Source organism: Oncorhynchus mykiss, chromosome 12, assembly GCF_057628025.1.
Source record: "Oncorhynchus mykiss isolate SJ-2025 chromosome 12, ASM5762802v1, whole genome shotgun sequence".
Lineage (NCBI taxonomy): Eukaryota > Metazoa > Chordata > Actinopteri > Salmoniformes > Salmonidae > Oncorhynchus > Oncorhynchus mykiss.
Genome location: NC_143033.1, coordinates 43,126,776 through 43,148,594, shown reverse-complemented (window position 1 = coordinate 43,148,594; position 21,819 = coordinate 43,126,776). Strand labels below are relative to the sequence as shown.

At 42.3% G+C, this 21,819-nt stretch overlaps 2 protein-coding genes across 4 annotated transcripts in view; both read right to left on the bottom strand.

The window, feature by feature from the left end:
- Positions 1 to 1,456: 1,456 nt before the first annotated feature.
- On the bottom strand, positions 1,457 to 8,834 carry LOC110537628 (pannexin-3). The gene is given in 6 exon segments (XM_021623814.3): positions 1,457 to 1,585; positions 1,588 to 2,357; positions 3,198 to 3,412; positions 5,700 to 5,842; positions 7,670 to 7,861; positions 8,735 to 8,834. Coding segments are annotated over 5 exon segments (1,380 nt in total). The 5' UTR covers positions 7,854 to 7,861; positions 8,735 to 8,834; the 3' UTR covers positions 1,457 to 1,517.
- Positions 8,835 to 10,458: 1,624 nt separating this feature from the next.
- Positions 10,459 to 21,819, bottom strand: part of LOC110537627 (homeobox protein PKNOX2) — an 82,729-nt gene continuing 71,368 nt past the window's right edge. For 2 of the 3 annotated variants that reach the window (XM_021623813.3, XM_090192532.1), the window contains exons 7-12: positions 21,460 to 21,595; positions 19,048 to 19,145; positions 13,774 to 13,893; positions 13,210 to 13,286; positions 12,701 to 12,876; positions 10,459 to 12,469 (exon numbers count right to left, since the gene is read on the bottom strand). In XM_021623813.3, coding sequence (XP_021479488.3) covers positions 12,207 to 12,469; positions 12,701 to 12,876; positions 13,210 to 13,286; positions 13,774 to 13,893; positions 19,048 to 19,145; positions 21,460 to 21,595 — 870 coding nt within the window. In that variant the 3' untranslated portion in view covers positions 10,459 to 12,206. Of the gene's footprint in view, positions 12,470 to 12,700; positions 12,877 to 13,209; positions 13,287 to 13,773; positions 13,894 to 18,157; positions 18,263 to 19,047; positions 19,146 to 21,459; positions 21,596 to 21,819 lie in introns of all 3 variants that reach the window. The other variant, XM_021623811.3, reaches the window with a different exon arrangement.

The following is a 21,819-nucleotide window of genomic DNA, read 5'->3' as shown; positions in this document are numbered from 1 at the left end:
GCATATCCATAAAGGACAAATAGGAAATCTGTGGTGGAAATTAAGTTGAGTCCCAACAACCCAAAAGCTCAGTCATACATCAAAAAATGACATCGCTCAACTCAACCACCAAGCTTTTCATTCTAATGGAGGCTTTTTGGAACAATTTCTCTGAGTACAGAACACCGTCCCTCACTTCTCTCCAGGGTTAAGTCTTTTTTAACTAATCTTCTAAACCTAGCTATACTGAACAAAAATATAAATGCAACATATAAAGTGTAGTTTTATGTTTTATGAGCTAAAATAAAATATCCCAGAAATGTTTGAGTCACAAACAAGCTTATTTCTCTCAAATGATGTGCACATCCCTGTTAGTGAGCATTTCTACTTTGCCTAGATAATCCATTCACCTGACAGGTGTGGCATATCATGAAGCTGATTAAACAGCATGATTATTACACACAAAAAAAGCCACTCTAAAATGCAATTTCGTCACACAACACGTCACAGATGTCTCAAGTTTTGAAGGAGCATGTAATTGACATGCTGACTGCAGGAATGTCCACCAGAGCTGTTGCCAGAGAATTAAATGCTATTTTCTCTACCATAAGCCGCCTCCAACATTGTTTTAGAGAATTCGGCAGTAATTACAACCGGCCTTACAACTGCAGATCACATGTAACCACTCCAGCCCAGGACCACTACATCCAGCTTCTTCACCTGCGGAATTGTCTGAGACCAGCCACCCAGACAGCTGATGAAACTGAGGGGTTTTATGTCAGTAATAAAGCCCTTTTTTTAGCTGGGCCTGGCTAACCCATGGCTGCACACCTGCCCAGTCATTTGAAATCCATAAATTAGGGCCTAAAAACGTATTTAAATTGACTGATTTCCTTATATGAACTGTAACTCAGTAAAATCTTTGAAATTGTTGCATGTTGCGTTAATATTTTTGTTCAGTATATTTTTCCTTCATCCACATTGATTGGTGTCACATTGATGTCCATTGGTGATTTAGTCATTTTTACACGATGCAGTCTCCTTCAACTCATGGTACCCCTGGTGGTTTGGCTCTGTAAGGAGACAGAGAGGGGAGTTAGGAGTGGAAAGAAAACACATTGTACCTGATCTCTTGCAGTATTTCCTAATAAAAGCCTCTTTTAGAAGAATAGGCTGTCCGGTCATGGGAAAAACTCTCTAACACATAATAGTTATTTATATTAGGCCTACTGGCATAGTAGTTTGACAATTAAAATAAACCATTTGTGTACAATTAATATTTGTGCAAAGCATTTCTGTATCAAAGCTACTGAGAACATATGGTATATTCCAATGTTCCCTAAGTGTGGATGGAAAAGTTTATATCAAACCTGCTATCTCAAGTCAAGTCCATTATTACTTTTGCCTCCTCATTTAATATTCAATAAGAGTATAGTGGCTATTCAATGAAAACTGCTTACACCACCATCCGGTACTCAGTCAAAGTACTGGAGCAGACTATTTAATTTCAGCTTCATCTGCAGTCTTGCAGTGATTCCTCATCTTATAATTTTCTCAACATCCCAAACGATATAGACGAAGAAGACCACTAACAGAATACGTTTGATGTGTAGATAATAGTTATGGTACCCAGACTCATATTCTCCTCCACCAGTGGCCTGGACTCTGTGCAGTTGACAGCATTTCCCCGGGCCGCTCCTAAGATGGTCATGATGTCCACCAGGTTGAGCTTCCCTTCCTCCTGCAGCTCCTCCAAGTCCTCCTCCAACTCCTGCGCCATCTCGGCCCTCTCCTCAATCTCCTCCTTCGTCAGCATCCTCACACCCTTCATGCCATTCCCCTTGCCGATCTGCGGGGGTGCCAGCGAGCATATAGCCCTCAGTCTGCCATAAGATTGCAGGTGCACCACGTTAGCGCGCAGAAACAGTAAAAGAACGTTGAGGTCGTTGAGCGGGCAGCCCAGTTTGTGACCACTGTTGAGGCCCAATGCGGGGAGAACCTCATACACCGACAATAGAGTCGTATCCCAGCAGAAGAGGCGGACCAAGCTGAACAGCACGATAGGCACCAGCAGGACATAGATAGCCCCGTTAGCCACGCTAATCACCTGGAAGACCAGTTGGCCGGTCATCTTGCACTGGACCAGCTCGGGAACCCAGTTTTGGTCACGCAGCAGGCCCGTGCGGACGAAGCAGCTGAACTCGTCCCGGAGGAAGGCGGACAGGTGGAAATAGACGAGGTAGAGGCAGGCGGCCGACATGAAGGTGAGCAACAGGAAGCCGCGGAGAAAGAGCATGCTGACCAGGAAGTAGGAGCTCTGCTTGCTCTGCATGTACCTCTCCAACAGGGGGTACTCGAAGTAGCGCTTCCTCTTGGCCCTGAAAGAGACCATGAAGGAGATCGGGTTAGAGGACAGACGGCTCAAGCACGCTTTCATGTTATTGGCTCTGTTGTATGAAAATGGAGGTTGTATGAGCATCTAAGGCATTTATAGTATTCAAGATTTAAATAGTCAATAACATGACTGTAGTTGAAGCTAAACTAGTGTCTTGTTTTCAGTTTCCATGGGAATTACAAACACCCGGGAACGTGATTGCTACTCAAAAGTCTTCAGAATCATTGTAGACATCAATCTAAAGGTGTGCTTCCCAGCAGGTAAAGTTTGTGAATATATCATGACCACATTTTGTGAAGTTTTTGTTCAGTTGGGTTTTTTTCGGCTGTTCGGGCTCACAAAATCTGTTCTGGATGCAAGCCAGAGACAGTCTATGCCCCTTCATCAGTGATTGGTCAACAGTAGGGATTCTTCAATAAAGTCTTTATTGTCATTCAACGAGAACTCTTTTTTGATTCACAAAATTTTTAATTGATAAATAATGGACCAAACATCTTAGTTAGATGTAAAATTGTGCAACTAAGATCTCTTTGGCAAAAACAGCAACATTTATGACAGACTTCTTGAGTTATCGTACATTAAGTCTGACTATTTTCAGGAAGTGTATACTGGCAACGGCTTCTCAAAATGCACAAACAGTACTATTACTGCTTTTTTCTCATTTTTCAAGAAAATATTTTTTAACGGAGTATGCAAGCACACAAGTTAGGTGCCAGCCAAACTGAAGCAGGCTAACACCTTAAGCCTGTTGACTTCCCCTCTTCCCCAGTCCAAAATCCTCCCTCTACCTGACTCAACAAATCTCTGCCACACCCACTCTCACCTCTCAAGCTCGGCTTGGAAGGTGAGGGGGTTCTGGGTGTTCTGTCGCATCTCCAGGATGCTCTGAGCCAATCGTATGGAGCGGTTGTAGGACTTGTCCAGCTCATCAATGATGAAGAGCAGGTCAGAGCCCAGCGATGGCATCACGAGGAAACGCCAGATGAGGGCAGGCAGGTACATCATCATGGTCATAGCCAACAGAGAGTAAGGGAAAATCTGGGAGGGGGGGGGGGGGGGGGGGGGGACGAAGAGAAAGGAAGGGGATCGGAGAGGTAGAGGGTAAGAGATGATGACAGAGAAAGGATAAAGAGTGAGAGAGAGTGAGATGAAGAGAAGAGAAGGAGAAAGGGAAAGAGTAGGAGGGAGAGAAGAAGAGTAATTTACAGACTACATTTTAAATGTTTAATGAGAAAGATTAATGACTTTTAATGGATGCTCTTTAATGTGACATTAAGGAATTAAGAGGCACTTTCCATTCAAAAGTAATGATGGTTAGTGTACAAAGTAATGGTAAAAATCCAATGCTCCCTATCGCTCTCCATATCTACTCACAACCTCGCTTAACTTTGTAGTGGAAGAATGAGAGAAGGTGATACTCGCGACTGGTGACTTCCAGGCTCCATTGTCATGTTTGAATTGTTTCAAGAGTTCATAAAGAACTACACATTTTGATTTGTTTCGTTGTACTGTAAGTGCAATGGATTTCTTGTCACTTTTGAAGTAAGCTGTGTTATTTTGTTTATCGGATGGCAGATAGTTTTAAGAGGAGCGCTCCTATCATTTAAATTGAGTTGGTTCAATTCGAATCTGGGTTTGCTCCTGTCCCTTGTTTTTACTAGCAGGAGTGCAAAGAAATGCTAATTCAGGTTGGGCATGAGTTTCTGCTTGAATTTGGTTAAAAGAGCAGTGAATTTTCTCTTATTTTGAGAACTTGCTACCAAGCTCCTGTGTGTATCACTTAGTAAATGTCTAATTTATTTCATGTACACTGTAATTATTTGAGTGTCAATTCTTTAGTAACAAAAAATTCATATTAGTTGAATTGAGTAAATGCATTCCTTGTTTGAAGGAGTAATTATTTGATTGACTATACACTTATAATTTAATACATCTATTGGTAGTTGTTATTTACACTATACACTACACATGATTGGGTACCACCTTGACATCTCTCAATAAATTATTTCTAGAACATTGGTTGTCAGGATTAGCTATTTGTATCTAATCTCTTAAAAATGATATCACGGTGAAAGTTAGACACATGTTCATTGTAGTCATACTGAGAGGTGATGTAAAAGCTTGCTACCTTGACTAGATTCCTCCAGAAATGTACACGGCCTGTTGCCTTTATTCACATAATATTGGAGTCAGATTGATTAATGTAGTTTCTTATTATATCCAGCATAATTTCTACATATTGTTTGGATCATTTCCACACCCTTGCAAATGGTGACCCCATCCAGTTGATGGGAATTTTCATGACACTACAATTTCCCACAATGAACACCTAAAACTGTGTACTGTGCTACATCAGAAACACACACACACCCCCCTCTCTGTCACGACTTCCGCTGAAGTTGGTCCCTCTCCTTGTTCGGGCGGCGTTGGGCAGTCGAAGTCACCGACTTTCGCCATTGCTGATCCTCTTTTCATTTACCTTTGGTTTTGTCTTGTCTTGTATCACACCTGGTTTCAATCCCACCAATTACATGTTGTGTATTTAACCCTCTGTTCCCCCTCATGTGTTTGTCGGTGATTGTTATTTGTGTTTGTGCACGTTTGTCCGGGCGTGTGTAGGGTATTGTGCGCATTTGTTATAGTTGTTATGTTTCCCGGTGAGTTTTTGTCCAATAAACTGCGCCGTCTCTCCTGCGTCTGACTTCTCTTCCGCCAGGACGCACCCCCTTACACCCTCACAAGCTTGTGACACAGCTCCTCATCAGCCGCTTCTGAACAGACTGCCCACCAGAATACACATCAAAATATACCAATGGACACAGCACATGGCTAACTCCATCATTATACCCATGAGCGTGAGGTCCATGTCTTACTTAGCCCAGTACTGATAGAACCGCTTAATACATATTTTTAAAAACCCATCTAAAAGTGCATGTCTGAGCTTTCAAACAAGTTGTTAATGGCCTCAGTAACAGAAACCTCAGATTGTTAATGTCTTGTCAAAGTTTAACAGTGTTATGTCTGGAGAAATCTTTAGATGTCCCTTTCAAAAAGACATTTGGTTTCTCTCTTAAGAATGTATTGTCAGTGCATATTTTTGAATTGGGAATCTTCCAACAACATTGCCAAATACAGGTATAGCCCACAAAATGCCTCCGGTATACCATTGACTTCACCCACTTATTTTACACAGATGTCATTTATAACCTGACAAAGAGCAACTATTTACAGTAGTTTTATGAGATTTTTTCTCCAATTCCTGTGCCACATTAAGGTGTGTGCAATTGTCTCTCGTTCAAGCATGACAGAACACAGCAGGCCTTACCTTGTGCACCCAGAGGGATCGCTCCTCGAACTTTCCATCTGTGTCAAACTCATGGTGCATCAGGGAGTCCCAGCAGTACGTGTCCACATAGGCTGCCTGCCTGGCTGTGAAGTTGTTAGGTGGGAAACAGCTGATCTGTGGGCCTACAAGAGAAACAAATATAGATTTGAATTATTTTAAGCTCAAAAATTGCACTGGTCCAGTTTGTAAAGTATTACAGTGACATAAAAATGCGTGCATGTGCACACACATAACATACTTGCATGCATAGACAAACACACACCGCAGAAAGAGAGAGAGAGTTTCCATAATGTGCCTTAAAGCTTTTCAGAAGGTTCCCTTTTCCAGAAGCAGAAAGGTTAGCCCTAACAAATCGAAATCATATGCTTCTAAATGGAAACCTGCGTTTTTAAACAGGGTGGTATTACCCTCCTAATGTGTGTTTTTTTTTCAGAACAAGCCCTGCCCGTTCCACCATACAGATGGCTTAACCACAGAGCGGGTCCACACCCTTCCTTTCAGCCCATCTCCTCTACAGCAGTGCTGGGAGAGCAGGGCAGGGCGACAGGCAAAGGGCCACTTCAGAGAAAACTCTGAAATAAACACAGGACACCCTATTTTTATACACAGACTCCAAATCTCCACATCTGTGAGAGTCTCCTAAAATAAGTCAACCCAACCATCCAGTTGCTGACTGGGCATGCAGTGTTATGGTATTACAGATAACTGTACATGGATGGGTTACATGTTACACGATGTGCGTGCGTTTGTGCGCGTGTACGTGACACTGAGATAGCTGGGGACATGCTGTGTCCAAAATGGACTATGTACTACAAGACCGTCAGGTTACAAGGGAACACAGACAGCAACAAAGCATGTTGCTTCTACCACTGGGCGACAGTTTGACAAAGAACCCCTATTGCCATCCATATTTTGCTTGTTACCCATTGTACAACAAGGGATCCTTCTCACCCAGCTATTTGTAGCTGTGGGCAGAATTCTTGGCTGCTGCAGCAGGTGCACACAACAGAGACCACGGAGACACCGCCAACCAGACAAAAGAGGAAGCAGACAACAAACCAAGCGAGATAAGGAGAACCAAGAGCCATCAACCGTTCCTAGACTGTCCCTTGTTTTGCAACATCTCCCGAGTTAATTAGCATATCATTTAATTTGACTTTGATAGAGAACTGCAAAAGGAGTAGGTTGCCAGTAATTATCAGGCAACACGGCACTTGCGAACGCTGCTCTCAGTCATCCTCCTGTCAATTAACATCTGTAACGGCTGATTATTGACCAGCTCGACGGGAAGACGATCGTTAGCTCAATGTCAATGAAAGGAAATAAACTTGCCTGTATGTACCCTGTTCCGTGTGCCACTATCACACACATTGTTGTGTTAGTGTTATTGTTGCAGTTGACCATGGTTGGGGTCCAGTACATGTCAACTCAAGTCAGAAAACAAATGGAAATGATATGAGTACATTGAAAGAGTACCTTTATAATTCATGAAAATCGTTACAACGAACCTTTTGAATAGTTGATAGAATTGTCTCCTTAACCCTTAAACTACAACCAGGTCCGTTTGAATATCCAGTGGCCCCATGTGCCCTCCATTCACAAAAGTGCTGTGCAAACAATGGTTTGTGACTGAATCGGAATCACTAACTCCCTTGCCTTAACACAGGTTCTCACTCCCGTACAGTAAAGGGAAAAAGGCAAGTGAGACGAGACTAGAGAGAGACATGTGAGTTAGAAAAAGAACATGGAGGAATATTGACCCAATGATACAGTGGACAAAAGAGAAAATTGCAAAAATAAACACAGAAAAGGGAAAGAGAGGCAAAAAGAGAGGAAAGGAAATAATATCGGAGAATGTAACAAATGTGATTTGCAGCTAAACAAGAACTAGAAAGAGAGCGAGAGAGACGGAGAGACAGACAGAGACAGACTGAGAGAGACAGACTGACCGATGGAGATTTCGCGAGCGAAGGCCATGGACACCAGCAGCAAGGGCAGCCCCACGGACACAAACTTGATGACCCTGTCGAGCGGCAGCTCCAGCTCCAGGTGACCGATATGGCTGCCCCCGGCGCCGTCCCGGAGCAAGGCATCCGACAGCATGGCCTGCGCGGCTGCATTAGCGATGGACATCTTGACGCCTAGAGATGTACAGGAAAATGTTGGATTTACTCCCAACTGAGTCCACTGAGACCTGGGAGAACTGAGTTTTACGCTAGTAGAGAAAGTTTTTTGTTGTTGCATGGGCCAGATTAAATCCAGATTGGCAAGCGGAGTCCACTGAGACTTTATAGCACCGAGCCCTAGAGCATGAAGGATTTTAGCATGATGCAGGATACCGTCCCAACTGGCAACCAGGAGTTTCTGGGTTAGCTAGGGGAAATATATTTGTCCTACGCTGTAGAGTATTAGAAAGTACTTTGTATTCAGTTGTTTCTTTTTTCTATTGATACAGATTTCAGATTTACCATGTAATGGTATTAAACCACTACTATTATAGTCTTGATATCCAATCTGAGAAATAAACTGTTTAAATTTAACTAGGAAAGCCAGTTAAGAACAAATTCTTATTTACAATGTCGGCCTACACCGGCCAAACCCGGACGACGCTGGGCCAGTTGTGCTCCACCCTATGGGACTCCCAATCACAGCCGGTTGTGAGACAGTCTGGATTCAAACCAGGGTGTCTGCAGTGACGCCTCTAGCACTGTGATGCAGTGCCTTAGACCGCTGCGGCACTCGGGAGCCCCAAATAAAACTGGTATTCAATGTGTGAAGTAATCATCGAAACTGTATGCGAAACTATGGCAAAGGATGAGAAGAGAAAATAGTTTCTCAGATATTTGTCTTCAATTGACAATACTGTAAATACCAAACATGCATCAAAGTACCTTAAACCATTGGTATAAGTACCACTTATTCTACACATCTCTATCTCCCTAAATGTCAACAGCCTTTCAATCATTTCCATTACACATCTTCTACAATACAATGATAAACAGCTTCCATGTTACCTTCAATCCGCTTGCTCTTTCCAGTGACCAGTGACTGCAGGATGGAAATCCAGTAAGGAAATGCAGTGAGACAACTGAACCAAACGCCTCTCTGAAGACCAGAGCTGTGTTGGCGAGGCCCTTAAGTTGTCCGGGAGGGCCCTGCAATATGACAGGCTGGGACTGGGCTGGACTGAGTCCTGGGTCTATGGATCTAATTACTGCTGCTGTATGCTAGTGCCCAGATGGCAGTGGTGTCTCCGCAACTCCACAGACCTACAGGGCTGGCTGCTGTGTGGTGAGGTGTGTCTGGGGTGGGAGGAGGGAGTGGCGACTGTGTGTGTGTGTCTGTACTTACGTGTGTGTTCCCGCTCGTGTATGTGCATGTGACACACTGCCCAGCCTCTTCACTGAGGTCCCAACCATGCTTGACTGCCATGGCAGCAGCCCACTTCAAACAAGACCCAAGCACCAGTGGCTTTTCCTGTCTCTGTCATTTCCCCTCTTATTTATACCTAAGGTTGGCTCCAGAACTGCTGCTAGCATAAAGTATTGAGAATGGTAGTTACAGTTAGGCCCTGTCTGCTACAGCTATTTCAGTGCTGCTGCTAGGATGGATAACTTCCGAGGAACTGAATGACTGGTAACTAGTGCAATGTACAACAACTTGCCATACCACAACTACCCTAATGGCAATCAAGGAATGCTTGGTCATATGTAGTCCAAATACAGATACAACGATTTTAGGAATTTTGGGTATTTTATTATGTGTGTGTGTGTGTGGTGGCCATCTACGATGAAGTAGGTCAAGGATACAAGTGTGTGTGTGTGTGTGTGTATGTGTGTATATATATATATATATATATATATATATATATATATATATATATATATATATATATATGTATATATGTATATGTATATGTATATATGTATATGTATATATATATATATATATATATATATATGTATATATATATGTATATGTATATGTATGTATATATATATGTATATATATATATATGTATATGTATATGTATATATATATATATGTATATATATGTATGTGTGTGCGTGTGTGAATGTCTGAAATCAATGTATAGCGGCCATCTACAGAAGATCCTAGACTTGTATCATATTCAGCAAATGTTTTTTGATGCTCTCTACTTACAGTACATGGGTCACCCAAATGTAAAGGTGGGAAGACATGTGGGTGGTACTCCAGCAAGACCAAATCACAGGTTTGATTAACAACCAGAGGGTGGGAAAATAGAGACATGACGAGGACATGTGGGAGGTTGCTCTACATTGAGGCCGTTTAGTCTGAGCTTCATCTGTAATTTGTGGATAACTGTGGTTATTGTCTAATACAGAAGTGGTCTTTCTTGTTTGAAAAGCAGAGGCCCAGTGTTGGTTTACTGTCAGCATGCAACAGGTACTGTGGCTTGGGTGAACTTTCCTGACAGGAGCAATGGTGTAAGATTAAACAATGCGCAACAGAAACAGATTCAGGACAATTTATGTGGGGTATCTTTAGCCCTTTAACAGTGTGCAGTTTCTTTTGATGTCATTTGTACTATTTTGATTGTAATACCCAATCTGGCCACAGGGAGGAGAGGTAGGCCTGTCACGATACTCACAAAAGTGTCTATAGTAAGCTGACTGAGGCTGCCCTAATATACACACTGTGTGTGACCACTGTCATATGCACACACCTTCCTGCCTCAGAAAGGATACTCAAACTAGAAGCTTTATCTATTTTAATTATAAAAAAATGTCTATTGAAACAATAGATTATGACAACAATATGCACAAACTAAAATAATGAAATCCCTATGGTCACTTGTTCTGGAAGAACCATTTAAAAAATAAGCAATCAAGAAAATGTATAATTAAGCAATAAGGCACGAGGGTGTGTGGTATATGGCAAATATACCACGGCTAAGTGCTGTTCTTAGGTGCCTGGACACAGCCCTTAGCCGTGGTATATTGGCCATATACCACAAACCCCTGAGGTGCCTTATTGCTATTAGAAACTGGTTACCAATGTAATTAGAGCAGTAAAAATAAATGCTTTGTCATACCCGTGGTATACCACGGTTGTCAGCAAATCAGTTTTCAGGGCTCGAACCACCCAGTTTATAATGAAGAACATACTTCACAAAGACCAATCTCAATGAACATTCAAGAACAGGTTTTTCTTTTCTTTTCTAGACATCACATCGGATAAAGGGTGGCTTAATTTTGTGGATTTCATTTAGCACAAAAAGATGGTTGAAATTAGTTTTCACAGTTTCTTCAAATCCTTAACGTAAAACATAGAGAATCGTTTCAGGAATGTAACTCTTCCCTTTTAAATATGCAGGCTTTCCCTTTTAAATTGTCTTTTTCTTGCAAAGTTTTTCACTTAAAGATGTTAGCTCTTTGAACTGAGGATTCAATTCCATTTCTCTCCGTGTCGGTACGTTTTTCTTTAACTCATTGAGACACTGTTACTTTGTAATGTGAATCCTCAATGTGATATACAGTGTTCCTTTCCAGTCTTGAGATTTTGTCACCTTGGTTGGCCATCAGTAACTTCGATAACTCGGATTCACTCAAGCGTTTTCTCAATTGCAAGACCTCCAGAACATCACAACAGTTACGTTGTGCCTTCTACAAAGGTGCCATTTGAGCCGTCTTCTGAAAGCTGTAAGAAAATTGTTTATAAATATGCAAGCCTTCAGCAATGTAAAGCAAACGTCATAACATCTAATATACATACTTTGTGCAGTTTTTGCTCTTGGCCTCAAAGAATTTAACTTTTTTTTTTTTTAAATCATGCCCCGAAAACATCCATTTTGTTGCAGCGAAAAAAAATCGCTCGTCATCAACATTATGAAAATGTGTGTGGAAAACATAATGACAACATCGTGTTTATGGAGTCAATCTGAAACGGACTAAGGCTTGGATGATTCCAAAGCATGGAACCCAACGTGAGGGCCAGGTATAGACCTACAGTACAAGTTCACAATCAACTCACATACAGCAACTCATAGTTGTCATTGTTTTGTCAGTAATAAAACATAAGAGGTTTGGGGTAACCCACTAGTCCACAGAGCATGGTGTCCATTCTAGGACACACAGTTTATGGTGACCATTTTAGGACACCTTCAGACCCCTAATCCTCATACAGGATCTTCCTTCTTAAGAGTTCTGATGGGACGGATCTGTAGTTTCTAGACAGACATCCATGGTAGAAAAAACAAAAGGCCCATTCAAGGTGTGACTGTTGCCTGAATCTAGAGGCTGGTCAGGGGTCAAGATTGAATGGAGGTGTGGTTTGTGGAGGAAAGTATGGTCTGAATCGTGTTCATTAGGGCACCCGTAACAAAACACATTTCTTAGTGGAAAAATCCAGGTAGTCCCTTTCTGTCTCTGTTTTCTTCTGTTTTGGTGACTACTGAACACAACCCAGGTGTCAAAAGGTCACGTTGTCCTTTAACACCTCTCATTACTCTAGCCCCTCTCTATGCTCCATGCCCAGATCTCTCCTTCCTCCACCGCCAGATATACGTCTCCCTCCCTCGCTCTCTTCCTCCTCCTCATCTTCCTCTTCCTCCTCCATAACTTCCTCTTCCTCCTCCTCCTCCTCCTCCTCCTCTTCTTCCTCTGTGCCATCCATGGAGTCGTCGGTTCCACCCAGCATTGCTTGCTGCATGGCCAGGGTGGCTGAGTCAGAGGACAGGGGCTGGAGGCTGTCCAAGCCTAGGGGGTCTGTATGAGGAGAAGGAGAAGCAGGCAACGCAGGGTTTACACACTAAGAAACACACAAACTTGACATAACAGCCTCCGATAACTGCCTCCGATTCTATATCCTTCTCATCAAAGTGTGCACTCATTCACCCCCCTCCCCCTAGAATCATGATGACTCAACCATTCTTCAGCCAGAGTTTTGAAACAGACAAATAGACATTGACAGAGTGTTTGAATGGTTCAGTGACGTACTGTCAGCGTTGTTAGAGTGAGGTCCATGTGTCTGCAAGACGCCAGCAACAATGGAGTCTGGCCAGAAGCGCTGGGTTGGACGGTGTTGGGACTTCATCTTCTTAGCCTTGGGAGCTGGGTCTGGGTTACTGGCATCCAGCATGGGCTGGAGGATGCGCCTGCGAGCATTGATAAACCTAGAGAGAGAGAAAGAGAGGGGGGAGAGAGAGATGCAGGGGGGGAGTGGGAATTGGAGAGGTAAAGGGAAAGAGACAGTGTGAGAGAAACATAGAGACAGACCTTTTTTTCTCTGTAAGAATGTTGTGCTCTATGATACTGAGAACATTTGTAGACCAGTAGATGGCGCCACTATGTTGTGAATCACCATCAGGTGATAAAGCATAGCACTAAAGTTTGAACTCATCAACATTCACTCTGAACATTCAACATTTCTATTGATTTCATCCATACTTTTAGCCAGCTGATTTTCATCTCCTAGTGCATTTGCAGTAGTAGTATTACAATCTTACCAGTTGTTGACCTGTAATAAGGTCAGATTTGTTTGTCCTGCAATCTGTCTTTTCTCGTCCTCTGTTGGGTAGGGATGCTACACAAGGGATTGATTTAAGATATTTAGGATGCCATCAGTAAAGTTTAAGCAATTTCAATTAGTAGTTTTGTGAATGAAGAGTTCAAACCCTCCCCTCACCCCTAAACTCTCAACTTCCCTAAACCTTTGACCCATGCCCCAACACTTTGTATTCTCAGGCCTTGGCCAGACACAATCCTTAGCCCCTAAATCGAATTCTTCATAGACTATCTGAGGGAGTGGAACTACCATATTGCTTATACCTATTCAATTAATTCATGGAGATATTCAATTCATTAATTCAGATCACTACAAGTGCCTACGGGGTAGAAGCTATGTGGGTTGTTTCTGGATGAGTCCTTCAGTCATACACAGCTACAACCCTGACATTATTAGCTCTAAACCCTTCACCCTGATTTTAACAATAACTTCCTCTATAGCTTAACCAAAGGAATAGGGATGAATATTAGCTCTGTTGCTACTGTAACTAATGTTGCTAGCTCACCATGAGATGCTGGAAGAGCCAGGAGCGCATGATGTTGGTGGCGTGCTTGGGCAGGACCCCTCTCTTGTTCTTGTGCTTCTTGTCATCACTGTCTAAGAGTGAAGCCAAGTCCAGGTTTACCTTGGATGGAAGAGAGGGATGGAGAGAGGGACGGGGTGTTATTGTTGCCACGGTAACAAAGAGACAGTGCCAATTATCCGTCTCTTTGGCAAGGGCAGAACCGCCCTCTTCACCATCGCCATAGCAACCGAATTTGAGTAATGATACTTAAAATAAAAGGCGAGAAAGGAACGTCGATTCACAACACCCTTGACTCAGAGAAATCTAGGAGGCCGGTTTGATCTAGCTGAAAGAACTATGATGGGAAATGTGCCTAAAAAACCTGGCAAACTGTGCAAAAACAAGAAAGTACAAGTAGATAGCTTGTAACAAAAACTTTGGCTTTGATAAGAGTTTTGTTCCAACTCCGTGGGTGGTTGAGAAAATTATGAAAAGGCACTTATTGAAGAAATCTCCGATTTTTGTTTTACAGTATAGTTGGGTGGGAAGTACTCAGTGGCAATTAACTAGTTTAAACCATGTGCATGCACACACTGGCGTCAAGAAAACACAACATGCATGGGCGCGCATGCACACACACACACACACAAAGACTAATGGTTCTCTATAGCTCAGTTAGTAGAGGATGGCACTTGCAATGCGTCTGCTAAATGGCATACAAAATTTAAAAAAGGCATATACAGTGGCATGAGATCACTATGCATGAATTCCAAAATGTCTTTAATCTAATATTGTTCACCTCTGGTCCACACACAAAATACATATTTCCTATTTCCATTGGCACAAACAGTATCAAAGTGAGGATCCTTCATTCATATTTAACAACCCATTTGCAATGCCTAAAACACTTTCGAGGCAAAAATATGAAGATTTAATCTGGACCACGAATAAATTGTCAGGACAAAATGCCTGAATAGATAAATAAATATACTCAGCTAAAAAATATTCTTAATAATTTCATGCAGGCATTGGAAAGTCATGAAAAAGGAATGGCTTCCAACTGATTCTGATATACAGTGCCTTCAGAAAGTATAAAAAGGATAAAAAGATTACATCGTAATTTTTTGTCAATGATCTACACAAAATATTATATTGTGATAGTGGAAGAAAACGTTGTTTTTTTTGTAAAAGAAAACATGAAAAATAAAACACATATTCAGTATCTTGATTAGATAAGTATTCAACCCCCTGAGTCAAAACATGTTAGAATCACATGCGAGTGTTTCTGGGTAAGTCTTTAAGAGCTTTGCACACCTGGATTGTACAATATTAGCACATTATTCTTTCAAAAATTCTGTCAAGTTAATTGTCGATCATTGTTAGACAGACATTAAGTATCCGTCTCCGTGCTTCTACACCTGCATTGCTTGCACTTTGAGATATCAGCTGATGTACGAAGGGCTATATAAATAAATTTGATTTGATTTGAAGTATTGTGATAAAATTTAGAGCTGATTTTAGTCAAACTGTAACTAGCCCAATCAGGAACATTAAATGTCGTCTTCGTAAGCAATTCCAATGTATATTTGGCTTGCGTTGTAGGTTATTGTCCTGTTGAAAGGTGAATTTTCTCCCAGTGTCTTTTGGAAAGCAGACTGAACCAGGTTTTCCTGTAGGATTGTGCTTAGCTCTAAACAGGTTATTTTCTATCATAGAAAACTCCCTTGCCAATGATAAAGAAACCCATAACATGATGCAACCATTTCTTTGCTACTTTTATTGCAGTTTAACTTAGTGGAATTAAAAATAATTTGGGGGGGGTTGTATCATTTGATTTACACAACATGCCTACCACTTTCAAGATGCAAAATATTTTTTCTTGTGAAACAAACTGTAACGTTCGTCGTTGGGAGAAAGAGAGGAGGACCAAGGTGCAGCGTGGTAAGTATTCATTATGCCTTTTGTTAATGAAAACGAATACTCAAACAAAACAACAAAATGGTAAATGAGAATGACACGAAACGAAACAGTCCTGTCTGGTGACATACACAAAGACAGAAAATAATCACCCACGAAACATAATAGAAAACAGGCTACCTAAATATGGTTCTCAATCAGGGACAACGATTGACAGCTGCCTCTGATTGAGAACCATACCAGGGCAAACACAGAAATAGCAAATCATAGAAAAACTAACATAGACAACCCACCCAACTCACGCCCTGACCATACTAAAACAAAGACATAACAAAAGAACTAAGGTCAGAACGTGACACAAACAAGAAATAAGACAAAAGAACAGAAAACTTGAGTGTGCATAAATACCCCTACCCCCCCCCCCCCCCCCCCCCCAAAGTCAATACTTTGTAGAGACACCTTTTGCAGCAATTAAAGCTGCAAGTCGCTTAAGATATGTCTCTATAAGCTTGGCACATCTAGCCACTGGGATTTTGCCCATTCTTCAAGGCAAAACTGCTCCAGCTCCTTCAAGTTGGATGGGTTCCGCTGGAGACATTTAAATGTGTCCCTTTAAACCACTTGAGTGTTGCTTTAGCAGTATGCTTAGGGTAATTTTCCTGCTGGAAGGTGAACCTCGGTCCCAGTCTCAAGTCACTGCAAAACTTAAACAGGTTTTCCTCAACAATTTCCCAGTATTTAGCGCCATCCATCATTCCTTCAATTCTGACCAGTTACCCAGTCCCTGCCAATGAAAAACATCCCCACAGCATGATGCTGTCACCACCATGCTTCACTGTGGGGATGGTATTCTCGGGGTGATGAGAGGTGTTTGGTTTGCACCAGACAGAGCATTTTCCTTGATGGCCAAAAAGCTCAATTTTAGTCGAATTTGACCAGAGTACCTTCTTCCATATGTTTGGGGTGTCTCCCACATGCCATTTTGGTGAACACCAAATGTGTTTGTTTATTTTTTTCTCTAAGCAATGTTTTTTTTCTGGCCACTCTTCCGTGAAGCCCAGCTCTGTGGAGGGTATAGCTTAAAATAGTCCTATGGACAGATACTTCAATCTCCGCTGTGGAACTTTGAAGCTCCTTCGGGCTTATCTTTGGTCTCTTTGTTGCCTCTCTGATTAATGCCCTCCTTGCCTAGTCTGTGAGTTTTGGTGGGTGGCCCTCTTTTGGCAGGTTTGTTGTGGTGCCGTATTCTTTCCATTTTTTATGAATGTAATGGTGCTCCATAGGATGTTCAAAGTTGCTGATATTTTTTTATAACCCAACCCTGATTTGTACTTCTCCACAACTTTGTCCCTGACCTGTTTGGAGAGCTCCTTGGTCTTCATGGTGCCGCTTGCTTGGTGGTGCCCCTTGATTAGTGGTGTTGCAGACTCTGGGGCCTTTCAGAACAGGTGTATATGTACTGATATCAAGTGACAGATCATGTGACACTTAGATTGCACACAGGTGGACTTTATTTAACTAATTATGTGAGTTTTTTTATATTTGTATTCTGTACAGGCGTCCTTCTTTTCACACTGTCATTTAGGTTATTATTGTGAACTAACTACAATATTGCTGATCCATCCAAAGTTTTCTCATATCACAGACATTAAACTCAGTAACTGTTTTAAAGTCACCATTGGCCTTATGGTGAAATCTCTGAGCGGTTTCCTTCCTCTCCGGCAACTGAGTTAGGAAGGACGCCTGCAGTGACTGGGTGTATTGTTATACCATTCAAAGCGTAATGAATACATTCACCATACTCATAGGAATATTCAATGTGTGCTTCTTCTTTTTTTACCCATCTACAATAGGTACCATTCTTTGTGAGGCATTGGAGAATGTCACTGGTCTTGACGATTGAATCTGTGTTTGAAATTCACTGCTCAACTGAGGGACATTACAGATAACTGTATATGTGGGGTACAGAGATGATGTAGTCATGTTAACCACTATTATTGCACACAGATAGTCCATGCATTTTATGTGACTTGTTAAGCACATTTTTACTCCTGAACTTATTTAGGCTTGCCATAATAAAGGGGTTGAATACTTATTGACTCATGACATTTCAGCTATTCATTTTTAATTAATTTGTAAAAATGTATAAAAACATAATTCCACTTTGACATTATGGGGTATTGTGTGTCATGTGACAATTAAAAGAAAATGTCATTCATTTTAAATTCTGGCTGTAACACAACAAAATGTTGAAAAAGTCAAGTGGTGTGAATACTTTCTGAAGGCACTGTAAATATATGAAACACACACACACACACACACCACACAGCATAAAATAAGCCTTATTACAGGTGCAGCTGGGGTGTCACGTGTAAATCCCTCCCCCTATCCCCCTCGGCCCTGGGAATTTGTGTTCCGGAAAAGCGGGGTTGAATTAATTGGCGGCACCAAGCCGGGGTATCATTACCGGGAGCTTGTCGGTGATGTAGCTACGGGGCTGCACTCTATTCCCAGACCACGTGTAGAGTGCCGCCTCGGCTGGGTCCTGGGTATTCACTGAGGCCGCCACTGTCTGTCAAACACAGAATTACCTGCCTGGCTGACACTGTGGCTTTCTAATACGCCTGCAGAGCAGAGCACCCCACAGTCTACTCCGTAGGCGAGCATACGGGTGGTCTGACAGTCTGACTCAAATATTGACCACCTATGTGAGGTTTTTCAGGGCATGGGGATTGTAGGAGTTTAAAGGGACATGCACTCGCAAACTCTGACATTTAGAGCTTTCTTTGCAGGTGTGTTGGACTTCAAATTAAAATAATCAAGTCCCTTGGGTGGCAGGGTAGCCTAGTGGTTAGAGCGTTGGACTAGTAACCGGAAACTTGCAAGTTCAAACCCCCGAGCTGACAAGGTACAAATCTGTTGTTCTGCCCCTGAACAGGCAGTTAACCCACTGTTCCTAGGCCGTCATTGAAAATAAGAATTTGTTCTTAACTGACTTGCCTAGTTAAATAAAGGTACAATTGTACAAACATTCTGTCAATAAGGAAATGTTAGGCTAAAGGCTGAAATGTTAGCATAACCTGGGAATGGCAATGTCTGTCCCACGACAGTGATACCTTGCAAAAACAGTGTGCTGAAATGTCATAAGCTTACCAATGATACGTTAGCTTTTACTCTAATATTCATTTCACACATTTCACACTATCGTAACTATCGTAACATGTTCACTTGATGACAGCTAATGGCAAGCACAAACAATGATATGCATGACAGTGAGAGTATTTGGAGTTGTTAGACATTATCCATCTTATGGCAGAAGAGGCAGGTAAATGCTAGAAGAGCAGCTGACGGCCTCACCTGTGAATTCTGGATCTGGATGGTCCCCTGGGAGAGTCCCTGGGTTAACACCTGCCCTTGCGACGTCACCATGGCAACCGGCTGATACAAGGTGCCACCTGAGGGGATAATTTGCGGTCATAAGAGTCGAGTGGCTTCTTCTTCTGTGAAAAGCAGTCGGCCTTGCACCATTTCGGCTCGAGAGCTCTATTATCTAACCCTACCAAAACAATAACAACAACAACAACATGTAAACAAGTAAGGCAAAAGCACATCGGTGCGAATGAAGCACGAAAAGAAAAGCTGTATTCTTTCATGAGTTGTTCTTTTGCTACTAATTAGCACTAATTTCGATTCTCTAATCACGGGTATTAATTTGAGCTTTGAATGTCTTACGATCAAAGAGAAAGATGGAATGAGATTATTATTCTGAGTTGAAAGGGATTTCTGGAGGGCAGGGGTAACATTTCGCTGTACATAATAACAAGAAACCCAGCCACACTTTTGAGTGATATACACTACATTACCAAATGTATGTGGACACCTGCTCGTTGAACATCTCATTCCAAAATCATGGGCATTAATATGGAGTTGGTCCCCCTTTGCTGCTATGACAGCCTCCACTCTTCTGGGAAGGATTTCCACTAGATGTTGGAACATTTCTGCGGGGATTTGCTTCCATTCATCCACAAGAGCATCAGTGAGGTCGGGCACTGATGTAGGGTGATTAGGCCTGGCTGGCAGTCGGCGTTCCAAATGATCCCAAAGGTGTTTGATGGGGTTGAGGTCAGGGCTCTGTGCAGGCCAGTCAAGGTCTTCCACACCGATCTTGACAAACCATTTCTGTATGTACCTCGCTTTGTGCTCAGGGGCAGTGTCATGCTGAAACAGGAAAGATCCATCCCAAACTGTTTCCACAAAGTTGGAAGCACAGAATTGTCTAGAATGTCAATATATGCTGTAGCGTTAAGATTTCCCTTCACTGGAACTAAGGGGCCTAGTCCGAACCATGAAAAATAGCCCCAGACCATTATTCCTCCTCCACCAACCTTTACAGTTGGCACTTTACATTGGGGAATGTAGTGTTCTCCTGGCATCTGCCAAACCCAGATTAGTCCGTTGGACTGCCAGATGGTAAAACGTGATTCATCACTCCAGAGAACATGTTTTCACTGCTCCAACGCATTTCCGAGTCCAATGGGGGCGATCTTTACACCACACAAGCCGATGCTTGGCATTGTGCATAGTGATCTTAGGCTTGTGTGCAGCTGCTAGGCCTTGGAAATCCCTTTCATGAAGCTTCCGACGAACAGCTCTTGTGCTGACTTTGATTCCACAGGCAGTTTGGAACACAGTAGCGAGTGTTGCAACCTAGGACAGATCATTTTTATGTGCTTCAGCACTCGGCAGTCCTGTTCTGTGAGCTTGTGTTGCCTACCACTTCACGGCTGAGACATTGTTTCTCCTAAAAGTTTCCACTTCAGAATAACAACACTTACTGGGGCAGCTCTAGCAGAGGAGACATTTTACGAACTGACTTGTTGGAAAGTTGTCATCTAATGACGATGCCACGTTGAAAGTCACTGAGCTCTTCAGTACGTGTGTCACGCCCTGGCCATAGAGAGGCTTTTTATTCTCTATTATGGTTAGGCTAGGGTGTGACTAGGGTGGGCATTCTATGTCATTTTTTCTATGTTTTTTATTTCTATGTCTTGGCCTGGTATGGTTCTCAATCAGGGACAGCTGTCTATCGTTGTCTCTGATTGAGAACCATACTTAGGTACCCCTTTCCCCCACCTGTTTTGTGGGAAGTTAACTTTGTAGTTGTTCAGGGCACATAGCCCAAAGCTTCACGGTTGTTTTTTTGTTCTTCGTTTTGTCGGCGTCATTTTTAAATAAAGTTCAAATGTACGCTTACCATGCTGCACCTTGGTCCTCACCTCATTCCAACGACAATCGTGACAACGAGCCATTCTACTGCCATTGTTAGTCTATGGAGATTGCATGGCTATGTGCCCAATTTTTAAAAACTTGTCAGCAACGGGTGTGGCAAATTTGGAGGGGTGTCCACATACTTCTGTATATATAGTGTAGTACACCTTCATTAACACAAAATGTATTTCCATAATTATATGTCAACAGCCTCCATTTGACGTAGGATATGATGTGACCTACCAGCAAGCAGTTGCTGAAATAATAATAGATAAATACTTAATGCAAAACATTGTGTCTAAAACTTCTCTCACCCTAATGTTGTTTAAATTTTAAATGTTGTGCATGCAGGGTGGAACATTTTGTACAATTTGTACATACACTGCAATTGTTTCTGCCTATGTCACTACAATGTAGAGGTATAAAGGACACTTGTTGTATGATGTAATATCAGGGAAGATGAGGTACCCATAGAACTGGGAAGGTGGAAAGGCTTCTCACCTGACACCACCTGGGAGTTGATGGTAGTCATGGCAATGTTACCCTGTTGCAGGGTCCCGGTGGGCATCATGATGCCCGAGGAGTTGACGGAGCTGGAGACAGATGTCATGGACGGAGAGGATGTCTGGAGGAGGTCCTGGTGAGGTCAGAGGTCATAGGAAGAGAAGGAACCAGTAAGGGGGTTGAGAAGGGCCGTTCAGGATGTACATACGACTAATACAATTTGAAACTTGAAACATGAAAGTACTGAACGTTGCGGATAAAAATGCCATGAACAGAGCTGATGATTCCTTAGTGCTACATGTAGGAGACATATCTGTTCTTCAAAATGTATTTCTATCCAAACGTTACACAATGTAT